At 38.4% G+C, this 25,741-nt stretch overlaps 1 protein-coding gene across 3 annotated transcripts in view; it reads right to left on the bottom strand.

Annotated features, from left to right (window-relative positions):
* Positions 1–24: 24 nt before the first annotated feature.
* Positions 25–25,741, bottom strand: part of Kctd16 (potassium channel tetramerization domain containing 16) — a 293,066-nt gene continuing 267,349 nt past the window's right edge. For all 3 annotated transcript variants that reach the window (XM_070036302.1, XM_070036301.1, XM_070036300.1), the window contains exon 3: positions 25–12,507. In XM_070036302.1, the coding sequence (XP_069892403.1) occupies positions 12,053–12,507 (455 nt within the window). In that variant the 3' untranslated portion in view covers positions 25–12,052. The remainder of the gene's footprint in view (positions 12,508–25,741) is intronic.

The following is a 25,741-nucleotide window of genomic DNA, read 5'->3' as shown; positions in this document are numbered from 1 at the left end:
TGATTTATTATGATTGGTGCTTAATTACAATGTATATGAAATGGAGTCATTTATGGAAACACATAAAAATAGTGACCTATTTTTCTGTAATTATATTCACACAAGAATCTGAAATATATTTTCTGTTCTGCCTTTTAAAATATATCCACAGAATGACTCTTATCATTTTCACCACACAATTTTACAATACTGATACTGCTCCTGTATTATCTACCATAAAAACTAAACAGAATATGAAAGCAGTTGATATCAAATTAATTATTTCCATTACCACCAGTGAATCCAAAGAAAATACTAGTTTGTTTCCATTGGCAGTGAGAATAGATGGTAATAATTAGCATCAATGATGTTGTATACATAGGTATGTATATATCTATTTAAATATTGCTCAGGGCTATTGTTCCATCTATAGGCTATTGCCTTCTGAGTGAACCAAGATAGTGTGCCATTCCATAGGGACATGACTTGGTACCATTTTTATCACATTTCTCTCTCAAAAACAGATAAGAAAAAATACAGCAGGCTAAGATCTACAGTGTTACATACCAAGGTAAAACAGTCACTGAGTTATTAGAGTCACAGTAGCTTATGTATATTTGCTATTCACAGACTGCAGACTTTTTGCTGAATTAACCGAGCTGTTGGAAATTGACGACATGTAGACATGCATTCATGTGAGTCCATAATTAATGATGTTTCTACTGTAATAAACACATTCATTTTAACACCATTTGGTAAACAGATTCCTTTAAAGTTTGAGCTAAATCTGCTATCACAATTATACACAAAAAGAATCTGTAAACAACTTTGACATTACACTTATGTACAAGCAAACTGCATTGGGAAGGAGAAGAGGTAATCTCATTGGGTATCACTAGTGATCATCATTGTACAACAAATTGGCCCAAGTCATCAAGTGCTTGAATGAGGTTAAGAAAAAAAATAACATGAGCAAGGTGCCCCCATCCCATACCCCGTGCAAAATCACCACTCAGTGTTACTTTCAACAAAATTCTGCTTGCTGCATCTGTTGTAAAGTCACATTCAAAGCACCAGAGACATGTAAAATGGAGTTGGATAATCTCTAGTAAAATATATTTGTAGATTTCCGGGTAACCTCATCAATGTAGTCCAGAGAGGAGCTGGTATTACTTCAACATATCAATTTAATTGAAACAAATTACTTCATCTATTAGGTTCTACCCAGTGCTCCGCTGGTAGTAAATGGTGCAAAGAACAAGATTTTAAGGTTTTTATTGAAGTTTCTTTCACCTCACAAGATGTCTTATTTCATAGATGACATGGAATTCTATTACCAATCTAATGAGTGATCCCCTTCTAGCAGATTCTAGGAACAATTTTCAATGGCACTTTTGGAAAGGCAGGTCATCCTAAGTTGGTGTTTCTGTGTGGGATATCTTCCCACAAATTCATGAATCATTTTCCTCAAAGTAGAAATAAAAATGAGGGAGGAATGTGGACACCTAATCATCCCCACCCCACATACTTTCTTTTAATGCATTAATTTGTACTTCTCTGAATTAAACATAATGTTTTAAGGAAAAAAATCTCAATTCATCATTCTCCAAGTAAACATATAAAAGAAAATGGCAAGGTAGCTTAAAACCAGGAGGATGAAAACCTACCCTCAGTTCCAAAATGTTGGGAAGAACTAATCACTTCCTAGGTTCTTTAAACATTACTAACATACCTAATTAATTGAAACAAAAGGGAGGAGGTTTGAAGACTACCCCTGCAAGTCTATGTAAAAGATTAGTTCAAAAGTATGCCTTGTGGTATAGGCACACCTCGTCCATCCCTGGAAAGAGGAGTGAGGTGCTTGATCTCCTGGGTGGGGATGCAGGCTAAGTTTCTGAAGGGACAGATTTGTGTGCATACAAAACTGATCCCAAGGATCTCCAGGAAAGCTCTGTTTGCATAGGTAAATGTCAAAGGTTTCTCACATTCTCCAATAATATGCAAAACACATTATTATAAATGAGAACAAGACTTTACTGTATCTTCAAGAGTCTCCCTAATTCAGTCATCTGACAGGCAATGTATTCTTCCACTTTTGACTGTATGTTGTTTCTTCTTTGAACAACCATTTTTGTATTTATGTAAATAAGTTGAAAGCATTATTTGCAAGAGACGAAAGACTGTTTGGTTATTACTACAATGTGCCCTTAAGCTTTAGACTCTATTTACAAAATGCATAATATAAATTGTTTATTATAACATCAAAATCATTAAACAGATCATTAGCTTCTTCTACAATCAGTAAGCCACAAGAGATTGGAATGAATGATAAATCAACTAGGAGATGGCAAATTAATCAAGAGGTAAGGAAAATACCACCAGGACAATTGAGTTTGTTCTATTATACACCTATTTTCATTTTTCTTTTCTTTGAACACTATCAGCATTCATTTGGTAGATTGTCTCTGGTTTTTGGAATGAACAAGTTGGAAACACAGAGGTTGAAATTCCACTTAAATGGTTCAATAAGAAAGCCAGTTGTTACAAGTTTGACATTCCTTTAAATGCATTTTTGTTTGGTTTGGTATCCATCAGTGTTAAATATATAAGAATTGTGATCATATTCTTTGTGCTCTAAATAGATAAATACATTCAAATACATTCATAATAGAAGAGAATTTGTGAAATGAAAAATATATTAGACTGTTTAGGAAAACAAATATAAATTGTAATAATAATGTTTCCTAAACTCAAAATTCCAAAGTTTCAAGCTATGTGTTTATGTCCATACATATGTATAGATACATAGGTATTTATATAAATATACATTTAGATAAATGTCAACATGTATGTACATATGTACATGTGATTTATACACAGTCATACACAACACACACACACACACACACACACACACACACACATACACACACACTCCTCTCTCACACTTACAAGTTTCATTGTCATTTCTTTTCTGAAGCTGCTTTTCTTTTTCTTAACACTAGCAATGACATTCTACAGCAGCCAATTGATTTGAATTTCTGTTCTTCCATGAAAGCTGATTGTTTTTAAAAAGCTGAAAGTAGGCAACAAAAGATACATAGAAGACACACATCTGTATAAACACATGCCATGCACACAATCATCATCCTATTTCCTTTCCATAGAATCTTGTCCTGGTGTTCTGTGCACAGCATAGCCAGTGGTTCAATCCACCACTTAGTGTTTCGTAGGGTATCTGCCCTTACCATATACTTGTTCAACAAGTCTTTGATAGGGTTTGTGACATAAAATACAACTTGTGACAGAATGAACCACCCTCCAAATTCAACTTTCCTTTGTCTCCTCTAGAGAGGCATGTCTAATAGTATTTGCAATGTGAAATCACTAATGCCTGGTGGTCCTTTGCTTACAGAAGAAATAAGATGCAGGTAAACTCTAGTGGAAAGAAAGAGAAAAAATTACTTTTAAAAAACAGTTAAGACATCACCCTGGGGAATCCAATAAACCCAGATGAAAATATAGCTGTCTCTGTTAAATTATGGGCCTTTATGTGGTGCTTGCTGTTTCTGAGCTTTACTGACTCATCTGTAAAAAAAGAAGGCAGGATGAGGCCTAATTCATTGGATTGCTATAGAATTTAGTGAGATGAAGCATGTAAAACACTTAGTGGACTGACTAGCAGATAATAATAAATCCTTCTTATACACTATTCATAGCTTAATATTTAAACTGTACCTTTAGAATGTTGATTAGGACTTGGTACAGAAACAACATTCATCCAAAATTGGGGTGATTTAAAACTAAGCTCAAATTTGACTTCATTATAGATTCCTCAAAATGACATGTACACACTATTGGCTCCACAAATACTGGTTGAGTCCAACTAAGATCTGCATGCCTGATTTGAATTCACAGGTCATCAGTTTCCATCCTTCAAAATAAAGATTGAATATGTTTTAGGTCATGACATTTAGTCCATCATTGGGTTGTTGATATGGAAAACCATCAAATTATCTTGACCACAAATGTGCTTTAGGTCCTAATAAAGCCAGTACTTGCATACTGAATAATCAGGTTCAGAAGCCAGGGCTAGGGTGGAGACATGTTGCATCTTTGAAAATAGGTAGGGGAGCCACTCCTATGTAGGACTAGGATATATATTTTCCAAGATTAAAGATTTAGTGAGTGGATATTCAATCCTAAGGAACTATATAATGAGCAGTTAATAATAATGAAATTTATGGCTCCCCATACTTTACCCATTCATTTCTGAGAGCATCTGGTTTACTGTTGACCAATTTGAAAAATATCAACTAGAAGCCTCTCAAAGTACTTCCCAACCTGCACATTATTTGTTCAAGGTTGACTACATCAGTGACATGCAAGTGTTCTAAAGAAGAAATATTGAAGTAGAAGAAAAAGATACCTAAACTGTGCGCTACCTCATCCCTATAGAACCCTGGGAAAACAACACCTTCTATCTCTAATCTCAGCAATCACACCTATACAAAAATAGCATGCACTTTACTTCAAATAAGTGCAATATACATTTAAGTTGGAAACTCTTTATTATTGTTCTGCTTTGTTCTGTCATCATACTCAGGAAGTCCTTTTAGGCATGGCTATGGAAAAATTAAACCAACCCTTAATTCAGAGACTTTTTTAACCTAAGTAGCATTAACTGAATAGTTCTTTGCTGGAAGGGGTTATCCTGTAGAGCATAGGACTTTGGCAACATCTCCAGACTGTCCCAAATCATGATGTTCAAAATTGTCTCAGAGCTCAACAGACACAGTAGCTTATGTATGTAATTCCAGCTACTTAGGAGGCACAGGTAGAAGCAGAAATACTTGTGACGGGCCCCTGGTGTTTAAAAAATGAGATTTTACCCTTCTTCCCCCATAAGTAAAGGTAAAAGAAAAAAAGCTACGTTGTGGTTCAAGTAGAAAGCACCGAGGTTGCAAACACAGTTTTGAGTTCAAAATCCCAGTACAAGAATAAAGAAAGAAAGAAAAGAAGGAAGGAAGGATGAAAGAAAAGAAGGAAAGAAGGAACATTGTCTGTCTCCAGGCATTGCTACAGACCCTTGATACACAAAACAACTCCTAGTTGAGAACTATTATCTCCAATGCAAAAGATCAACTACTAGCAACTGACTACATTAGAGAAAAACTGCCAATAATCAATGCAGACTTCACATCTACTTTTGCTTTCAAAAATGGATTTTAAGGGTTAGAAATGAAACTCAGTAGTAGAGTGCTTGTTTGGAATTGATTTTCTTATTATTTGGAGTTTTGTTTATTTATTCACTTTCTTCAGTAAGATGTCACACTTGACTCTATAAATGAAAAGAAATTGATTGTTTTCCTCCAAAAATCTGTAATGTTTGAACATTTTCATCAGAAGATTAACTTCCAGAAGACCAACCACATGCTCAAGGACTAACATTCATAGAAAAGACATTGGTCAGAAATGTTAAAAAGCTGTTAAACTTTCTTTTAAATAAACTTTTCTGCAGTGGCTGGGAAAGCACTAATAGAAATATTAATTAGTGACTTAAAACTAACCTGAAAATTACACTTGGGTGAATGTGCAGAAACACACACACACACACACACACACACACACACACACACACACACACACACAATGCCATTCTAAAGTAAGCTATTCATTACTTTGTGATAGATGAAGTCCACAAGGACAGAAGCTGAAGTTATGTTGATATTTATTGTGCAAATGCAGATAAATTAGGTAAAGGTTAGTTCTAGGAATAACCTGACAAGTTAGAGCAGGTCAGTAGAGATGAAACTTGCAAATTCTCTGTTCACAAGTACTTTTATATGTCAACTAGGAGCAAAACCACACTAAGTCTCATCCAGAACAAACCAAACCATGTATGTATATTTTGTGTGTGTGTGTGTGTGTGTGTGTGTGTGTGTGTATGTGTGTGTGTGTGTGTGTCTGTGTGTGTGTGTGTCTGTCTGTCTATCTTTCTGTCTTTCTGTCTTTCTGTGTTGGTTGTGGGACTTGAACTCAGGGCTTGGATGTTGTCTCAGTTTTTTCGCTCAAAGCTGGTGTCCTACTACCCGAGCTACAGCTCCGCTCCTAGTTTTTTGGTGTTTTTTTGGTGGTTAATATGAGATAAGAATGTCATGGACTTTACTACCTAGCTGGCTTTGAACCACAATTCTCAGATCATAGCCTTCTGAGAAATTATAGGCATGAGTCATAGGCACTGAGCTTCTTTAGAAAAGTAACTTATCTAAAAATACAGAATCACAGTCTAGAACTTAAAATTTGTCACCCAATTAATAAACCAATTTTTTTCCACCAACAAGAGGAACATTTTCTACAGCTTAGGAGGCTGACACAGTAAGGGACCTTGTGTAGGGAGTAGAAGAGGAAAACAACACACTGAATAAGTTTTTATTTCATATTTATCAAATAATCTCAATTATATGTTTATACTGATTAATTTATTAGATACCCTTCCCTTTTTGGAGAACTGTTGCTTACATATTCACTGGTGATTGTGATGAGCCAATCATTTCTATCTAATGTACCATATGCAATTATGGCATAACTATTCTCTTATCGAGGTAGCATCAGCTGGATCAAGCATTATAACCTAGGTTTTAAGCTGTTGTTTTTGGGTTGAATAATCATGCTGTGGCCATCTCTGATTAGAATGCCTGGACATTAAAGAAGTTCCCTTCTTTGTGATATTATGTGGGATAGTAACAAGCAAATTTACTCCTTTCTTCTCCTTTTTGCCTGTGTTCCCATATATCATTTCTGTTTCACATTTTTTGTTAATTATGTTACATTTTCAGTATCTGTACTATTTGAAGAGCCTGTATAGTCCTGCTTGAATCCAATGAACAAAACAAGCAGTTTAACAGTTCAGAATTTTCTTGATGAAATTCAAGGATAATCACTCATTCTATCTTCATTTTGATGGCATTTGTTTGTGCCATTAATAGAATTATCTTTGGAGCCATATATATATATATATATATATATATATATATATATATATATATATATATCATTTAACTGTAAATCATCTTCAATTCTCAGTTTCAGTCAGAGAAAGGAAAAACAGTCTGTGGGAAATGTCATTATTCTTATTCCTTCGTGGGTATCATTAGGATACAGCTTACTCAGAGATGTGCCTCCATTCCCCTAAAACTGTAATGATTCAGGCCTTTTAGGTTGGAAGAGGTTGTAGTTGAGAGGCAAATAAATTATCCAAGTGGCCATGGAAAGTTTCTCTGCTTGGATTCTAGAAAGTTCTTCTCCTAAGACTTTCCTACTTAGATAATGAATTCTTTAACTACTTGTGCTGGGAAGACAGTGAGAGGAAGTCCTAGCTTTTGTTGACTCTACCATCACAATCTCCTCAAACAGCAGAGTTTCTGAAAGTAAGGTCTATAAGCCCTCTTCATCAAAACCACTAAAAATGCTAGCTCAAAATTCCCATCTCTGGGAGCTGCCTAAAAGTTCTGAATCAGAACCTTCTGGAGTAGAGTGAGGAAATTTGCTTTCTAAAATGCACTGTAATCGATTTTTTTTGTTGTTTATTCTGATTGTTGAGACTCATGGCAAAAAAATTCTCCAAGCAACACAAAACTTAACAAGATAAAACAAACAAAGTTTTCAGGTTACTTGGGCAAGACTCTCCATTGCAAAGTATACAACAAGATGAGAACAATCAGACATTTCAAACAAATAAGCTCTGTGGCTGTGATTTTTAAAGTTGAGGGCTCTTTTCTTTCATCAGGGGTGGAGAGCAATAGCCATTTCATCTAAAACCAGAATGATGAAGGCAATATAAATCAAACCCATTCCAGCAGATTTCATTTCATCTAATTTCTCTGCAGATATTAATCATGGTAAAGTCCTGTACAAATGACACTTAACTTCATTGTAACTCAGAATTCAGAGTGCTCATTCTGATTCTTTCTCTAGTGTGTTGCTTTGACAATATAAAAGAAAATAAATAAATTGGAACAGTGGGCCATATAGAATGCAAGACACCAACAATGCCAAGACATTACAGAGAGAAATGGCCCATAATCGACCTAAAACCCAGCATGCAAATTGACAAACACATTTATCTGCCAGAGGTTCCACCAGGGGGAAAAATCATTCCCTTCATTTTTCCTTGGAAAAGTGCTATGTCAAATGGTGTTGAAAGGAATTCTTCCTATAAGCTCACAGGATTTGTCATTGATTCTAGCAAAAAACAAAAACATCTAGAAGGTCAAGGTTAGTCAAATTCCATGCAGTGTATCTACTGCCAAAAAACCAAAAACCAAAAAACCATCACTCAAATTATCTGGATTAATCTACTGTGGTAGGAACAAAATAGGGATAGTGAAATAATACCAGTGGAAAATGTGTGAGAATCAAATTTTTGCTCCCATTTTGGGAATTGATGTCAGGTAATTTTGCAGAACACCTTATGTATCTTTCATTTGCATGCTTGGAAAAGGATATTAAGCTCCAAGGAAGCCAAAGTAGTCCAGAAGCATCATCAGTAGTCACTAGATGCTCCAGATGAGCAGCACACCTGTGGCTGTGGCGAAAAAATGCCTCCAATCAAAAACAATTGAAAAGTGAAAACTTCCATGGCAGTTCCCCTTATACAGTGCTCCTCACCCCTGACTCCAGAATGAGTCAGTTGGGAGAGAAACAACTATGAAAGAATGAAGAACAAAGGGAATGCTTATGATTGTGCATTGTTCCCCCTTTGATTTGAAATCACTGTACGTGCATTTCCAGTAAAGAACCTGAGCCTGTAATCTCAAAGAAAAATGCCACTGCATCTTTGGAAGCCACTGCACTTGGTTGCTTTGATGACTACATCTCAGAGCCAATTTTATTTTTAGCAGAAGGAGGAAAAGTGAGGAAATAGAATAATGTTGCATTTTCATGTTACTCTCCTCTTTTCCTGGTGAATGAAGACCCCCTTTTTGATGGTGGATAGGGAGGAATTTATAAATGTCTTCCTGATTTCAGCAGACCTAGACATTTTTAAGAGATCACTTCCCCGAAGTCACTGGATTTAACATGACAGGAATTCCCAAGAAACAGCCTAAGTGAGGTGAGGCCCTACACATGATTTCTGAGACTACTGGCTTCTTCATATCAGTAATCTATAGCCTTGTCATAACCAAGTTTAAGAAGTGAACTGTGTATATTGTTCTGTCCTTCATTTAACTAAATGTTGTAAAACCTCTTTTAACTTCAGCCTGATTTACTGGAGTTACTAGAACATACAATTTCATAGCTCACTTATTTAGAAATTACTTCCAATGTTACAGGCCACCTTGATCAATTGGACAACTACTCCAAATAGGTCCTGCCTAAGACTTTCAGGCACATGGAAGTTCCTCTATGCCTTTTACTGACCTAATCTCTATTTATCTTTAAACCAATTAAGAGCCCTCTGTTGTCTTAACTATTTAGAATCTTAAAACCATGGGTTCCAGTTCACAGTCACTGAATTCAGCCATTCATGCTGCTTCAGGAAGTAGCAACTATCAGCTTCTAAATCCCAAATGGTAAACATTAGCTGGATGAACTCTTCCACATAGACTTAGTTCAAGGTGTTGAGTAATCTGAATAAAAGTATGCTCCTGCTGTTTTAAGCCAATGTCTACAAGTATTGTGGAGGTATAGAGTATCTGTGCAGAAAAAAATCACAATGTCAAAGCCTGAAGGACCAATGCCATGAACACTTCATGAACACTTTTGTCAGCATTTCAGTTCCTATTTTAAGACTGCAATAGGTGTAATGACTTGGCTGCCAGCACATTCTGTCAATTCTTGAGTCTCTATCTTGATACCATTGGGGTCAGGTCTGAAATTTATAAAAGTTTATTTGCACCCTACATTCTTTAATGTCACGTTTAGTGAGAAAATGGCCATTTGAGCAACATGAATTTCAAACTTAACGTCTTCCAGACTCATTGAACTCTGTAAATATTTAAATATCTTCTACTATTAAGGTGATAGCATTTTGATACACCATCAAAAACACTGAAAAGAATGAAGAATATTGGTAGGCTTTGCAAATAAAGCTAAGTTATCAGTAATGTAATATTTCCTAATACGTTAATACAGAAAAGACCACCACTAAAATTCATAAACTATAATATTCTTGACATCTCAGCTCTCCAAATTAACTTTCTTTTGCAACTAAGTAAATCTAAAGATTTATGTGTGCATCATTTGAACCATCAGGACCAGGAAATGGGTCGGAGTCTGCTGCTCACCTGAGTTGGCAAGAATTTAAATAATTCAGAAAGGTATCTTTATAGCAGTGGGCAACTAATAACAGAATCAGTACATAGTAAATGTACATCAATGGAAAGATTTCTGAAAGAAGGAATTTGCTATTAATTTTCCCTCCTATAGACATCATTCGGTTGCTTTTATTATTTGTGATACACATACATACACGCACGCACACAACAAAAAATTAGTAGTGCTTGGCACACAAAAAATGACAAATCATTTTCTCAGTTGTCTCTGAAACATTTGAGGAATGTCAAAAATAATTAAAACTGTTTAACCTTCAATAAGCACAAGTGTACAAAGAACTATTGGTACATCAACAGAATACAGAGTCATGTGAATGAATGGCTATGAATGGCTATTAACAGTTTCTTTTTTTGACTGTGTCCATACAGGATAACAATGAATCAAAAGAGAGAGAGAGGAGAGAAGAGAATTTAGAGACACAACCTTAATTTTGGAGCCCCAGTCATGTGTGCTTATAGAACCATAGTCATGGGTTCTTATAGACATGACAGAACCCCCATAAGCAAGTCCTACTATGGACACAGCCAAACCCCAGGATCCTGAAGGTAATTTAAACTAGCTCCACACAGTAACAATACAGCACTGTAGTTTAAAATTCTTATGAAAAATGACTAGGGTGTGTGTGGAATATATATTCTTTAAAATGCACAAACACAAGGCTGGACCCTGACTCAATTACTGGGTACTGTTCTTAGCACTACAACTTATAGCAATAGACAAACCTTGTGTAGGGTGTGTGCAAAGGTTCCCTCCATTAAATGTGGGCTAGAAAAACAGAGCTCAGAACCATCAAGCGAAGTGTGTAAGGATTCAGCTCAGGGTGGAGAAGGCTCAGGGTGGGTCATTTTGTGGGTAGCCATGGCTGCTTATGTTGTTAACATAATGTTTGACTTAGCTCTTCTCATCCTCTCTTAATGCAGGGAGAGAACATGGCAGAAAAATGGAGCCTGAGGGTATTCATTTCTAAATAAGGAAGACAATTTGTTGATGGTGAGGGTTATTCGACATCAGAAAATGCTGCCAAGAGAGTCTAGGCCATCTGCCTGAGAGAATTTTAAGAAAAGAGGCAGAGGCACATTCATCTGAAGCGCTCTCAGAGGGGCTGCTGACAACAGGGGCACAGCGCCCTGGGACATGTGCACTGTGAGTATATACAGACGATTGTGCTTGTGTTGCACAAATACTCATGCAAACGGAGTAAGTACAAACTGGCACATATAGATTTAAGTGAAAAGTCATAGAAATCTGCCATTCCCCCTTTACCCCCTAGACAAAGACAAAGGAAAAATTATAAAATCCAAACGAATGCCATTGGGCGGATCTCTTTCTACGATCTATCCTTGTTCAAAGGGACGATGTAGAAAAAGTGAGGAAAATCAACCCAGTTTGGAATCCATGATTCCCAAGGCCTGCCAGCTACTCTCATGTACCTGGTACTTGTACTCAAGACTCTCAGTATTAGAAACAAGTTAACAACCAGCCAACCAATCAAAAACAGAAGAGTGTTCTTATATTTCCACATCTGGAAAGAAATCTACCCTGTGGATTTACATGTTAAGGTGAACTAGGTAAAGTAGGCAGTAGTTTATCAATAGACCATTGTGTTCTAACAAACATGTATCTTTAGGTGTTATTTTTCCTTTAAAATATGCATTTCGTTTAGGAGGTTTATTTCAAAATGGTGACCTTTGTCTGTTTTTCTTTTAATTTTTCTGCCCCCACCCTCAGCCCTCTCCTATAGGTGATACTTCCGTAAGAGTTCAGATTGCCAAGGGTGTTTTCTCTCAGGGAACCGATCTGGAATTTTGATCTTTAAGAAATCCTGGATACATTTCTCCAGCTCTTCCTCAATAGACAGCTTTTCCTTAACAGCTTTTTTTTTGCTGCTCACGTTCGACTCCCTGGAGCCCGAAGTCAGAGTCCGGAGGAGGTCACTTTTGCGCCTCATCTCCGACTGCTGAATCAGTTGCACTGGGCCCTTCTTAATGGGACGGTCCAGAGTCTGAATGTTGGTCTGGCGCGTCACCGGCCCACAGATCACGGTCTCCTGGGGAGAACTGGCCTCCGACTGGCTATCGCAGCTGGACGTGGAGAGGTCATTGCAAGAAGTGCCACTCTCACCTTCCTTGTCCCCCTTGCCGTTCTTGCAGCAGCAGTCGCAGTGTGAGGATGACCATCGGGAAGGCTCGCCTGTAATGGACACACAGGACCCACGTGGTTAAAGATGGTCAGTTCAGCATGGAGAGACAGACAGCAAAGCACTCAGTAGACACACACCCAACACCACAGCACAATGCAGCTGTAGGCGGAGCTACACCAATGGGTACCTAGAAACCAGCACTATCAAGGGATGCAGGCTGCTCAGAGTGCTGTGGAATGCTGTACATAATATCATACTTAAGCAGGTGGGCACTAGAGTCAGACAGTCCTGGACTGTCAATCCCACCTCTTACGCATGTTTACAGCTTCAGTTCGAGATGAGAACACCTTCCAATTAGGGTTACAGAGAGGATTTTTATAGCAGTGAGGGGAAATTGAGTGTGTCGCATACAGTAAGCACTCAATAAAGATAGCACTGGGTTTTTACCATGGTTCATATTAACCCTCATGCTGTACCACAGGGGTGGCAGGGGATGGGGGGGGGAATGCAGTTACCTGTGAAGGTGGGCTTACTTTGTGCTAGCCTCATCTATACTCTGTACACCCACCATTGCACTGGTCTTCATGATGATTCTAAGAGCAGAACATTCATACTTGTAATTTCTATACATGGAAACCCAAGACCATGGGAATTCAGGAAAACTTGCACATCAGTTTCCACATTTGTGAGTGACAGAACTGGGATTTGAATACAGCTCTCCCAAATGTCACAGACAAGGCAATTCATCATTCTTTTATTTAATAAACCTCCCCCATGTATGAAAGGCTTTTCTTTCAAAACACTGCTCAAGCTTGAACTTCTCTTGAAGGTCCTTATTCACTTTGCCTCAGAAATTTTAACTTTTCTTCCTCTAAGTTATGGCTATATTTTATGTGTCTCTATCATTGCACATAATATGGTTTGTCATAATTCTATGCATCTTAGCTACTAGACCATGAACCCTTTAACATGGACACAATAAGTATTCATTGTTATAGTCCAGCAAGCAGTGTATAGAACAGTAAAAATTCAATGAGACAGTATATCCTAATAATAACTTTTAACTACCTGGATCTAGCCATGCCTGAAGTCAGCCCTGTCAGTGTGTTTTTCTGTTATACAATTCACAAAACTCCCTTTTATTTTTTAAGCCAGTATGAGTCCTTCTTTCCTCATTCCCTTGACTCATAAAATAGCATTCACCAATTTGGAGATGGAACAATTTTTCAGCTACACCATTGGTAGCTTCCTGAACTAGAAAACCCCACAAATCCATAGCACAAAGGAATCTGGTAACAAGTCATTGTTTCTGGCCTTCCATACCTTGGATACTCATAGCCTTCTCCAAGGCATGGAGTTATGATCATATCTCCCTGGCTGGACACTTCATATGGTTTTCACTGGAGTAGTAGAAACTAAAGAAAAAATAATTTCCTTTATGCTACAACATTGAAAACAAAGATAATACAGTATTTATCTTTTTTAGAGAAAACCTATTTATAATATTCTGATAAATAAGAAATAACATTATAACAGGATCCTGCTTTATAGCTACATTTGGAAGAAATTTAGAAATGGAACTATATGTAAAGGTATGTGTAGCCTTCTGAATGACATACATTTGTAGCAGCTTTATCCTGAGACTATCATTCCAGAGGGAGTTAAAAAAAATTCCTGTAAGTCACTACCCTAGAAGTATCTTTAATTTTTACCCTCTCCTTTAAGCCATTTTAGAAAATGTGACTGGATAATCACTTTATTTATATAGTCATTAAATTAAATACAACAATCCAATTAGCCAACAGGAATATCAACAGGGGAAATGTCCTAGTTATCCCTGGTTATTACAAGTAAATATCCTTCATGCAAGAGAGAAATGGCTCAGCGTGAACAAGCTGGTGATTCAAAATATCTGCAGCGGAGAGTGACTTTGGTGTGCCAGTGTGGATTTTGATGGCACCATTCCTCACCTTTAGTAGACAGAATGCTCTCAAAAACTGGGCCATTCTTGTACTAATATGACTCAATTGAGAAATGGCTCTTATGACTTGAGTTAAAGAAAAGTAATCACATCAGACCAGAACTGATCTAGTATGATCCTTTGGGGGAAAGTTCAAACATCGAATTTAGCATTGAAAAAAAAAAAAGAACAAGGAGGGGCAGCCCAGAATAGACAGAAGAAAAAAAATCCCACATATTTCTGAGCACATTTGCTAAAGCAGATTACCTTAAAGCAAGATGACCAAAATATCGTGGCCATTTACCTTGCTGAGCAAGTAGAAATGGAAGCCCTGTATCTTTCTGGCCAAGAGTTATCTCTTCCATGGAAGTAATTTCAATTAATAGAATCAAAGGAAATCTGAGTCTTCTCTGAAAATCATTTAAACAACTGCTCGTGTGAGGAGTTCCTGTGTAATTGTGTGGAATTCCTGTATGTCTCTATATGCAGCCATCCCCTGCCCAACAAAGCTGAGGCCTGGCTCCAACAATGCTTCTCCTCCCGTTCCTGTTACCAAAGCACTGGAATGATCATACATTTCAATGTCCACTGGGATGTTCCAGCTTCTAGGCAAACAGAAGTATACTTATCTGGGCACTATCAGTCTTAAAGAGAAATTGAGCAGGGGCTGGGAAGGTGGCTCAGTGGTAGAGCGCTTGCCTTGCATGCATGAGGCCCTGGGTTCGATTCCTCAGCACCACATAAGCAGAAAAAGCTGGAAGTGGCACTGTGACTCAAGTGGTAGAGTGCTAGCCTTGAGCTGAAGAGCTGAGGGACAGCGCCCAGGCCCAGAGTTCAGGCCCCACAACTGGCAAATAAATAAATAAATAAGAGGGGAGGGGGAGAGAGAGAGAGAGAGACAGAGAGAGAGACAGAGACAGAGAGAAATTGCGTGGCCTTGTGTTCATGTAGCCCCTGTAATCATATTTCACTATATCCTAAGAACAGTTTATCTGTTTATCATTTTGGTTTAGTAATTCACAAGATGGCTTGTGCAGCCCATTTATTATTGTAAAACTAAGGAAGAAAATGGGATAACGATAGAGTATTGAACAAGGGTCATTGTGAAATGTGAAAAAGAATGAAGTTGAAAAGATAAGCACCCAATCTCTTTTTGAGGGGCAGCTTTGCTTGCTTGACTACTCTCTCTCCAAGGCCTAATCCACAGTGAAGGGGTTTTATATCAGAACTTTAAAAGGCTGCAAAGACCAGACCTTTCTGCACTCACAGTCCCAATGAGATGTGCTCAGAGGCCCTGGAAAGTCTGGGAAGACCTATGAGAGGTCAATGCTGTGGCTCAGAGAATGCTATAATCCCCCAATTAGAGCAAAAAATGAGCTCATAAGTACTGCAATGCTTCAAATTACAACATACTTTCACTTCCAATTTGCCGAGGTTTCCAAATTGCCTGGAATATTTCTCTCCATTTGGGAAGGAATACATTAGAATTGATGAACCAGATGTGGTTAGAAAACCATTTCATTGCAAGAGAAGTCTGATTTATTGGTAAATAAATCAATTGCCTTTTATAGAGGCAATATGAACTAGTTGATTCAAGATTCTAATTTCTTCTCCTTCTCTTTCTTATTTTTATGCTGGAGATCTCACTCAGGTTCTAACACATGTGAGGCAAGCACTCTACCCAAAGCCCTTCATATTTTTGAGTAAGCTGTTTTGGATTTTTAGTGCCTGATTTATAATTAAGGTTGATGTATGAATTAGTGAGCCAAACACAGGTATTGAGTTATCTCAAGTTAATAACAGAGCAAAACATATCTTTGGATCCAGAACCACGCCCCATAATTTTTCACCTGTGGAACTTGGGATAAATTACTGGAGTTTCAGTTTCCTCATCTGAAAAATAAATGTGATTCACAGTTTTGTAGTCTGAGACACACAGTAAGCATTCCATTCATTCACACATATTGGTGGCACTATATGCCAGGCATATTTCTGTGTAAAGAAAACAAATGAAGAGGTTGCATGATACTACTATGTTTCCATTGATATAGACTAAACAGCCGTGTAGTATAAACTATACAGATCGCTATGGCTGAAGGACATGGATGCTACATCTTGACCATCAGGAAACGTGTATTGAGCATTTAGTAAGACCTAATCTGTTGTGTGAATGGTGAGCCATTACAGCACAGGGAAAGCCTGGCATGCATCCTGGCCAAGGGATGTTTTGGAAAGGGATATGTCTTTATGATATAGTGTTTAAAATTTAACAAATGAATGAGTCCTTCAGGTTAAAAATCGACTGGCAAATGCATATGAAAATAAACCTAGGCAAGGTCAGTGGCTCATACCTTAGGAGACAGAGATTGGGAGAATTATGGGGCAGCAGAGATCCCAAGGATAGCTGTGTGAGATCAGCGTAGTGACAAAGTTCAGAAGACCCTCATTTCAGCCAATAAAACCTGCGTGTGTACCTGTCAGCCCAGCCACACAAGAAGGATTGCAGTCCAGACACAAACATAAGGCCCTAATGGAACTAACTAAAGAAGAACTGAGGCCAGGGCACAAGTGGTAGAGCACCTTTCTAGCCATCTCAAACCCCTAAGTTAAAACCCTTGTACCAGCCGGGTGCCCGTGGCTTATGCCTGTAATCCTAGCTACTCAGGAGGCTGAGATCTGAGGATTGCGGTTCAAAGCCAGCCCAGGCAGGAAAGTCCGTGAGACTTTTCTCTCCAATAAACCACTAGAAACTGGAAGTGGCGCTGTGGCTCAAGTGGTAGAGTGCCTGCCTTGAGCTGAAGAGTACAGGGACAGTGCCCAGGCCCACAGTTCAAGCCCCACAACTGACAAAAACAAAACAAAACAAAACAAAAAACCCTTGTACCATCAAAATTAAAATAACCACACACACACAAAAAAAATCAATTTCCATCCATGCCAGAGAGGAATTTTAGATTAAATGGAGACGGACAGGAAATTCAGAAAGTTGTAGAGATGTGTATACATTGAAATAATTAAGGTTCCATCAAGCATACCATATCACTATGAAGGGTAGTCCCTTCCAGAGAGCCCTAACTATGGGAACTTTTACTTATCTGAAGTAGAAGGGAAAAGACTAGGAAATATTTCTCCCCCATGAAAAATTCAAGCCTATCTGAGTGAAACATGACTTAGCAAACTCACAAAGTGCTTATGCATTTTTTAAAAGAGCTTTGCAATCTACCCACACTTCAAATTCCTCACCTGCTAATGGCTGTAAGCACAACGCACAACATTTCCAGCAACAGCTGGGAAAATGACTTTCCCTGTCTTCTCTGTCAATGATGTAGGAGCCTGCCAGTCTGGGAGCTGGGTGGCCAGATATAATTTATCGGGGCTGCTGAAAGACTTTCTTGGTATCCCAGTTGAAAAGTCAATAATGGCCAAATGGATGTTTTTATAATTCTGCTAACCTTGGAAAAGAGATTGCAGAGTGGAGATTGGGAATAGTAAACTTCTGCGAGAAAAAAAATGCATCTTTCAGTTTTACAGTCATCATTTTTTGCTTGGTGTTGATCTTTTTTCACGCATGGACATGGACATTTGTTTGGCCTTGGCCAGGCCCAGCTAGAGATCCTCATTAGGAAGTAAAGTAACCTATCCTTGTATCTGTAAGGCCAGGTAAGAAACCAAATAACCTACCAGTTATCATATCAGAACATATTAACATAAGATATTGGAGAAATGAAAACACAAAGAGATGACACATAAATAAACAAGGATACAATAGTATGTAGTCAGCCAGGGGCCAGGGGCTCACACCTGTAATCCTAGCTACTCAGGTGGCTGATATCTGAGGATTGTGGTTCAAAGCCAACCCAGGCAGGAAAGTCCCTGAGACCCTTATCTCCAATTAACCACCAGAAAACTGGAAGTGGTGCTGTGGCTCAAGTGGTAGAGTGTTTGCCTTGAGCTGAAGAGCTGAGGGACAGTGCCCAGGCCCAGAGTTCAAGCCCCATGTCTGACAAAAAGAAAAAAAGTGTATGTAGTCACTAGATCCTAAAAGTTCCAGAGAGAGGTTATCTTGTAGAGTAACTCATATGTCATAGATAAGCATTCTGCCTAAAGAAGTGTGCCTCTGAGGATTATAGAGGTGATGGGAATCAGGAACTGGAGTTAACTGGTTTCAGAGTAAATAAAACTTGAATAGAACTTGGGTAGTTGCGGATAGGAGCATGGTGCATGCCAAGAACCATTCTTCCCTTCATGGCTCACACAGCCTTCCTCTAACTCCCCCTAGTGACAGAATATCACAGGAAACCAGCAGGACAAAGGAACAGTGTGTTTAACCTGAATGACAAGAGTTGACATCCCAATGCTGAGCAACTAGAGGTGAATTTTGGAGCTGAGAGGCAGCATCATAATAACAAACACACCAGTGCTGCTAGAAGTGTGAAGGAAATGAAGGGCACCACTCTTGACCTGCTATAATGAGTGTTCTTATGAAGGAGGGGGATATGGGTATGAAAGAAAGCTATCACCTGGGTCAGGCCCACCCCTGCTCTTACCTTTCATACCTCAGGACTGGAGTGTGTTTTCCTCTGCTAGTCACATACATCAGTGAAGTAGTTCTTATTTTCAGAGATGTGGTCTTACAAATACAACTTCACAAAGTTAGCTTTGAGGCTGTCCCTTAATCTAAGCTCATGTCAACCTCCTGGTCCATGTTTGCACAGGCTCATAATGCATAGTTAGGATGTTTCAGCTTCATTGGTTTGAAGTCTGTTTTCCATATGAAGCTGTGGCGGTTGCTACAGGTTCATAGGGAATTCTTTCTGAATTCTAGGACTCCTTTCAGGAAACACACAGGTCAGACTGCCAAGGCATAGGATAGCATACAAGGCACAGAGTAGCATACATGGCACAGAATAGCATACAGATGCTCATTACATATGCACTGGACAAACAAATGCATTAGAAAACCTATGGCACACAGACAAAGTACTGTTTTGAGTGAGCGTCTGTGTGTGAGAGCAAACCTTTGCCAAGTTAAAACATGATAGAAAAATTTGATACAAAAGGTCATTAGAATGTAAAATATTTAGGCATGTCACTGAACGTTTAATACAAATGTGGCAAACACGTTGAGCAATAGTGACAGCAGCAAATGAAACAGGCCCACCCAAAATGTTAAAAGGTGTACATGTCTGGCAGATGCTGGTAACTCATGCCTGTCATCCTACTTACTCAGAAGGCTGAGAACTGAGGATCGAGGTTTGAAGCCAGCCAAGATAGGAAAGTCTATGAGGCTCGTATCTAATAAACTACCAAAAATTCAGATGTGGAGTTGTGGCACAACTAGTAGTGTGCTAGTCTTGAGCAAAACAACTCAGGATCAATGCCCAGGCCCTGAGTTCAAGGCCCAGGACTGGCACCGAAACCAAACAAAAAGCATTCTTAGGGGTATTCACATGTTAATTGTTCACTTCTCATGGGATTTATTAATGGAAAAAATCTCTAACATCATAAAACTTAAATAAAACATAGCTTTCCAAACCAAAATTCTTAGATGTACCTTCCCAGCTTGAATTTTTCATCATTAGGTTTTACAAAACTGCAATGCCTTGCAAAAAGCAAGACATTCTGGATTTTTACTCCGGTTTCCCCTTGATTCTTGAAGTTGTACTCATCCAGTTTTCCAAGTCCTTTTGTTTGTTCTGTGTTTATCCTTCATTATATTTCTGCTTAGCCTTAGCTTTGTTCTCACTGATTTTATACTTGGTTACACCTGTTCCCAAAGTCCTTATGCACCCACTTCAAATTCTATGGCCCACCTTGAACCTATTACCTGGTCTACTTCATCCCACAGACTATTCTTCTCCACCAAGTTTGTAATAAACTGAAGCAAAGTCCTCTAAGATGTATAGATTCTCTCAATTGACACCTAAGCATCTTTTTTCTCCATTAATATGCAAGCCCACATGTAAACAATAAATTTCCCAGCTCCTGACCACAGTGGTGATTCAGGCTTGGACATGTGACTCAAGCAGGTTGAGTCCTCACTGGTACTATTCAGCTGGAACCCAAGGGCCCTCTGTGCTCCACGATGTGAATGTGGGTGGCTGGCAAGCTGGAGAGATGGCTACCTTCCATACCAGTTGGAGCAGATATTCACGTAACAGGAAGGGAGCTAAGAGACAGGCAAGGCTGAGAAATAGTGACAGAATGAATCTTGCCTCTAACCGTTTTCTTCATTTGGCCCTAAGGGGTAGGTTCATAATAATAAGCCTAGAAAATTTTCTTTTTGTTTAATCTACATTCTTCAATTACTTGTTAAAAGAAAGCAGAATCATTACTTCATATTAACAAACTTGATCTGTTCAATTATCCTTTTTGTTCTCCAAGCACTTATATTTCAGGAGGCAAGCACTTTAACTATTGCTAAGCTGTTTTATGGCTAAGTTCTTCTTTGGATTGGTAGCTCTTTGCAACCCTAGCCCTACCAAATCTGACCAACATCTAGACACAAATTGAGGCTCTTTTGTTTTCTGTTTATGAAGGAATTCCAATAACAAATAAGATCATAGTTATCCCTACAAATTCAGAAAATTAGCACAAAGATATAATTTATTGAGGATCCCATAGGTGCCATTTTTGTTTGAATTCTCTTTATCAGTTATTTTATTTTACTACTCTGTAAGATATTTTAAAACACTGATAGATTCTGATGATGATGTTATATGATGTTTGTCATTATGATCTATGAGAAAATTTTTGAGTTAAGGAAAATAGTGTTAACAGGTTTTCTCATAAGGTTTATATTTTTTTCTGAATGGTTTCTTAATGGACTGTTAGCTATTAATAAAGTATAACAGTTTTGTTTTTGGTTTTGGTTTTGATTTTTGCTTTTCTATGTTATTATACAGATGGTATATAGAGTGGTTGTGATGATGTAAGGTAAGGAGTACATTTCTTATGTCACCTCTTCCTTCTATATGTGCCTTTTATTATAACTTCCATTATTTAATATTCAGAATAACCCTGTTAGGTGATGCTATGCTTCCCCTCCTCCTCCTCCTCCTCCTCCTCCTCCTCCTCCTCCTCCTCCTCCTCCTCCTCCTCCTCCTCCTCCTCCTCCTCCTCCATGTGTTGGTTTTGGAGCTTCAGCTGAAGGTCTCATGCTCTTGGTTGGTGTTACTCACAGCTGGGGCTCTATCACTTGAACCATGTCTCTAGTTCACTATTTTGCTGGATGAATGGAGATGTAGTCTTGCAGACTTTTCTGCCATATCTAGCATTGGACGGATATCTCCTATGTCTCAGCCTTCTGGGTAGCTAGAATTAGAGGTGCGAGCCATCCCACTGATTCCCAGCTTGTTCTTCATCACCCTTACTCCCATGGAAGGAGGACACAGAAGCTCCAGAATTGAAAGTGATGAGTGTAAATCAGTTTTCTGGTTTTGCTTTTGTTTTCGTTTTATATCAAAACCCTTTGTCCTTTGTCTCACCATTTTGTAGTTCCCCTTTTCTTCCCTGATTCAGATAAATGAATATACAATAGAAAACCCACCGACTGGGAGAAGATCTTCACTAGCCATACAACAGACAAGGGTCTTATATCTAAAATATACTTAGAACTCAAAAAGTTAAATCCTCCAAAAAAATCCTCAAAGGAAAAACAGCCCCGTTAATAAGTGGGCTAAAGACTTGGAGAAATTTCTCTGAAGAGGAAATAAGAATAGCCAATAGACACATGAAGAAATGTTCATCCTCTCTAGCCATAAAAGAAATGCAAATCAAAACAACATTGAGATTCCACCTCACCCCAGTTAGAATGGCTAAAATCATGAACTCTAATAACAGTGACGCTAGAGGGGATGTGGACAGAAGGGAACCTTACTGCATTGTTGGTGGGAGTATAAACCTGTTCAACCACTTTGGAAAGCAGTATGGAGGCTCCTCAAAAGACAACACATATCTTTTATAGCGAGAGAAGTTGAGCATTTCTTCATGTGTCTATTGGCCATTCTTATTTCTTCTTCAGAGAAGTCTCTCTTTAAGTCTTTAGCCCACTTATTAATGGGGCAGTTATTTCTTTGATGATTTGATTTCGGAGAAATTATTTTAGAGTTCTAAGTATATTTTAGATTTGAGGCCCTTGTCTGTTGTATAGCTAGTGAAGATCTTCTCTCAGTCCAAGGGCTTTCTATTCTACCTCACCCCAGTTAAAATGGCTATAATCAAGAAATCTAATAACAAGAGATGTTGGAAGGGATATTGAGGGAACCCTTCCTGTTCTGTTGGTGGAAGTGTAAACTTGTTCAACCACTTTGGAAAGTAGTATGGAGGTTTTTCCAAAGTCTACACATAGAGCTCCCTATGACCCAGCAATCCCACTTCTGGGTATTTAACCAAATGATCACAAACAAGACCATACTAAAGCTACCAGCACAACTATGTTTATCACAGCATTATTCACTATAGGTAAGATATGGAACCAACCCAGATGCCCCTCAATAGATGAGTGGATCAAGAAAATGTGATATAGATACATGCACACACACATACATACACACACACACACACACACACACACACATACATACACACAAACACACACAAAATGGAATTCTTTGCTTCTATTAGAAACAATAGCACCCCATTTGTTAGGAAATGGAAAGACTTGGAAAAAAACATATTAAGTGAAGTGAGCAAGACCCAAAAAAATATAGTCCCCATGGTTTCCCTCATTTGTAATAATTAATATATGTCTAGGATAATCAGATGAGCAGAAAAGCTCAACAGTTAGGTACTTAGGACCATATAAGATGCTAAGGAAGTCAAAAAATTAAATCCCCAACAACAAATCCTCAAAGAAACTTTGGCTCATGGAGGGGGAGGGATGGAGACAGGGCGGGGGGATAGGGGGGAAAGAGGGGAGGGCAGTATGGCCAGGCATGGGGCTGGGGATGGGAAGGGATGGGAAGGAGAAACAAAAGAAGAGGCAACAATGCTTGATAAGAAATGTACTTATTACCTTGCCCATGTAATTGTAACCCCTCTGTACAGTATTTTCACAATAAAAAAAAGAAACAGCTGCTCAATAAATAAGTTGGCTAAAGACTAAAAAAGAAACTTCTCTGAAGAGGAAAGAAGGATGGCCAATAGACACATGAAGAAATGCCCAACCTCTCTAGCCATAAAAGAAATGCAAATCAAAACAACACTGAGATTCCACCTCACCCCAGTTAGAATGGCTATAATCAAGAACTCTAACAACAGATGCTGGAGGGGTTGTGGACAGAAGGGAACCCTACTGCATTGTTGGTAGAAGTATAAACTTGTTCAACCACTTTGGAAAGTAGTATGGGGGTTCTTCAAAAGACTCCACATAGAGCTCCCCTATGACCCAGCAATCCCACTTTGGGGCAAATACCCAAATGATCACAAACAATACTATACTAAAGCTACCAGCACAACCATGTTTATTGCAGCATTATTTGCCATAGCTAAGATATGGAACCAACCCAGATGCCCTTCAGTAGATGAATGCATCAAGAAAATGTGGTATATATATACAATGGAATTCTATGTCTCCATCAGAAAGAATGACATTGCCCCATATGTTAGGAAATAGAAAGACTTGGAAAAATTAAGTGAAGTAAGCCAGGCCCAAAGAAACATAGGCCCCATGGTTTCCCTTATTTGCAAAAACTAGTATATGTCTGAGACAAGTAGAAAATGTCAGATAAGTTGATGTTAGGCAAAATGAACCCCAAGATAGGGACTCAAATGGTTTTTCTTTCTTGCTATTGTTTCTAACATATTTATAAGATGATTTCTTTTCTGCTTTGCATGTTCCTCCCCCACAGTATAACCCCTGTTTTCACTGTATTTGATGTTGGTATAATTTGAGGAGGGGAAGGGAAAAAACAAATTGTTTAAATAGGGATACAGGTGGACCCATTGAGACGTACAAGGTGTTATGTCAAAAAACCAACTTTACAACTTTGGCGGAGGTGGAGGAAAGGGGGAAGGGAGGGCAGGGATGGTAGGGGAAACAGAGGAGGAGGCAACAATGCTTGATAAGAAATGTACTCATTACTTTGCTCATGTAATTGTAACTCCTCTGTACAGTATTTTCACAATAAAAAAACTTCTTAATAAAAAAAATAAAGACGATGCTTAATAAGTAGGCACCCATGGCTCACGCCTGTAATCCTAGTTACTCAGGAGGCTGAGATTGGAGGATCGTGGTTCAAAGCCAGCCTGGGCAGGAAAGTCCAGGAGACTCTTATCTCCAATAAACCACCAGAAAACTGGAAGTGGCACTGTGGCTTAAGTGGTAGAGCACTAGCCATGAGCTGAAGAGCTAAGGGATAGCACCCAGGGCCAGAGTTCAAGTCCCACACCAGACCAAAAAAAAAATGATGATGATGATAAATGAAATAACCCAAGATATGGACACAAGAGGTCTTTTATTGTTTTTAATGTACTATATTATTTTTTGTTTCTTTTGTATAGTCTTCCCCCTATGGCATATCCCCTGTTGTCACTGTACTTGATTTTTAGTACCCTGCATCTTGTATATACATTTTTTTAATTTGAGGAGGGGAAGGGGAATAACAAAACACTGAAACAAGGACACAGGATGACCCATTGCAATAATGATACCTACAAGACAGTATATTGGAAATAAACTTTACAAGTTTGGGGGGGGTGAGTAAGGGAATTGGGGGAGGGAAGGGATAGTGTGAGAACAACAAGGGAGGGGTTAACAATGCTTGACAAGAAATGTACTCATTGCCTTACTCATATAACTGTACAGCAGCTTTACAATAAAATAATTTTTTAAAAAGACAACATATAGAGCTTAAGCAATCCTACTTCTGGGCATTTACCCAAATGACCACAAACAAAGCCATACTAAGGCTACCAGCACAACAATGTTCACTGCAGCATAATTTAACATAGCTAAGATTTGGAACCAATTCAGATACCCTTCAGTTGATAAATGAGTCAATAAAATATGATATATATATATATATATATATATACATATATATAAATTCTATGCTTCCATCAGAAAGAATGACACCTCACCATTTGTTAGAAAATGGAAAGACTTGGAAAAAATCATATTGAGTAAAGTAAGCCAGATCCAAGGAAACACAAATCCTATGGTTTCCCTTGTTTGTAATAATTGGTATATGGCTAGGATAGTCCTAGCAGATGAGCAGAGTACCTTAATAGCTACGTACATATGACCATATAAGATGATGCTAGAAAAATGAACTCCAAGACATGGACACAAGAGGTTTTCCTTTATTGTTGTTATATTTAAT

Source organism: Dipodomys merriami, unplaced genomic scaffold (genome assembly GCF_024711535.1).
Source record: "Dipodomys merriami isolate MVZ:Mamm:240054 unplaced genomic scaffold, mDipMer1.0.p SCAF_27, whole genome shotgun sequence".
NCBI classification, from domain to species: Eukaryota; Metazoa; Chordata; class Mammalia; order Rodentia; family Heteromyidae; genus Dipodomys; species Dipodomys merriami.
The sequence above is the reverse complement of the archived record's forward strand: the minus strand, read 5'-3'. Positions and strand labels throughout refer to the sequence as shown.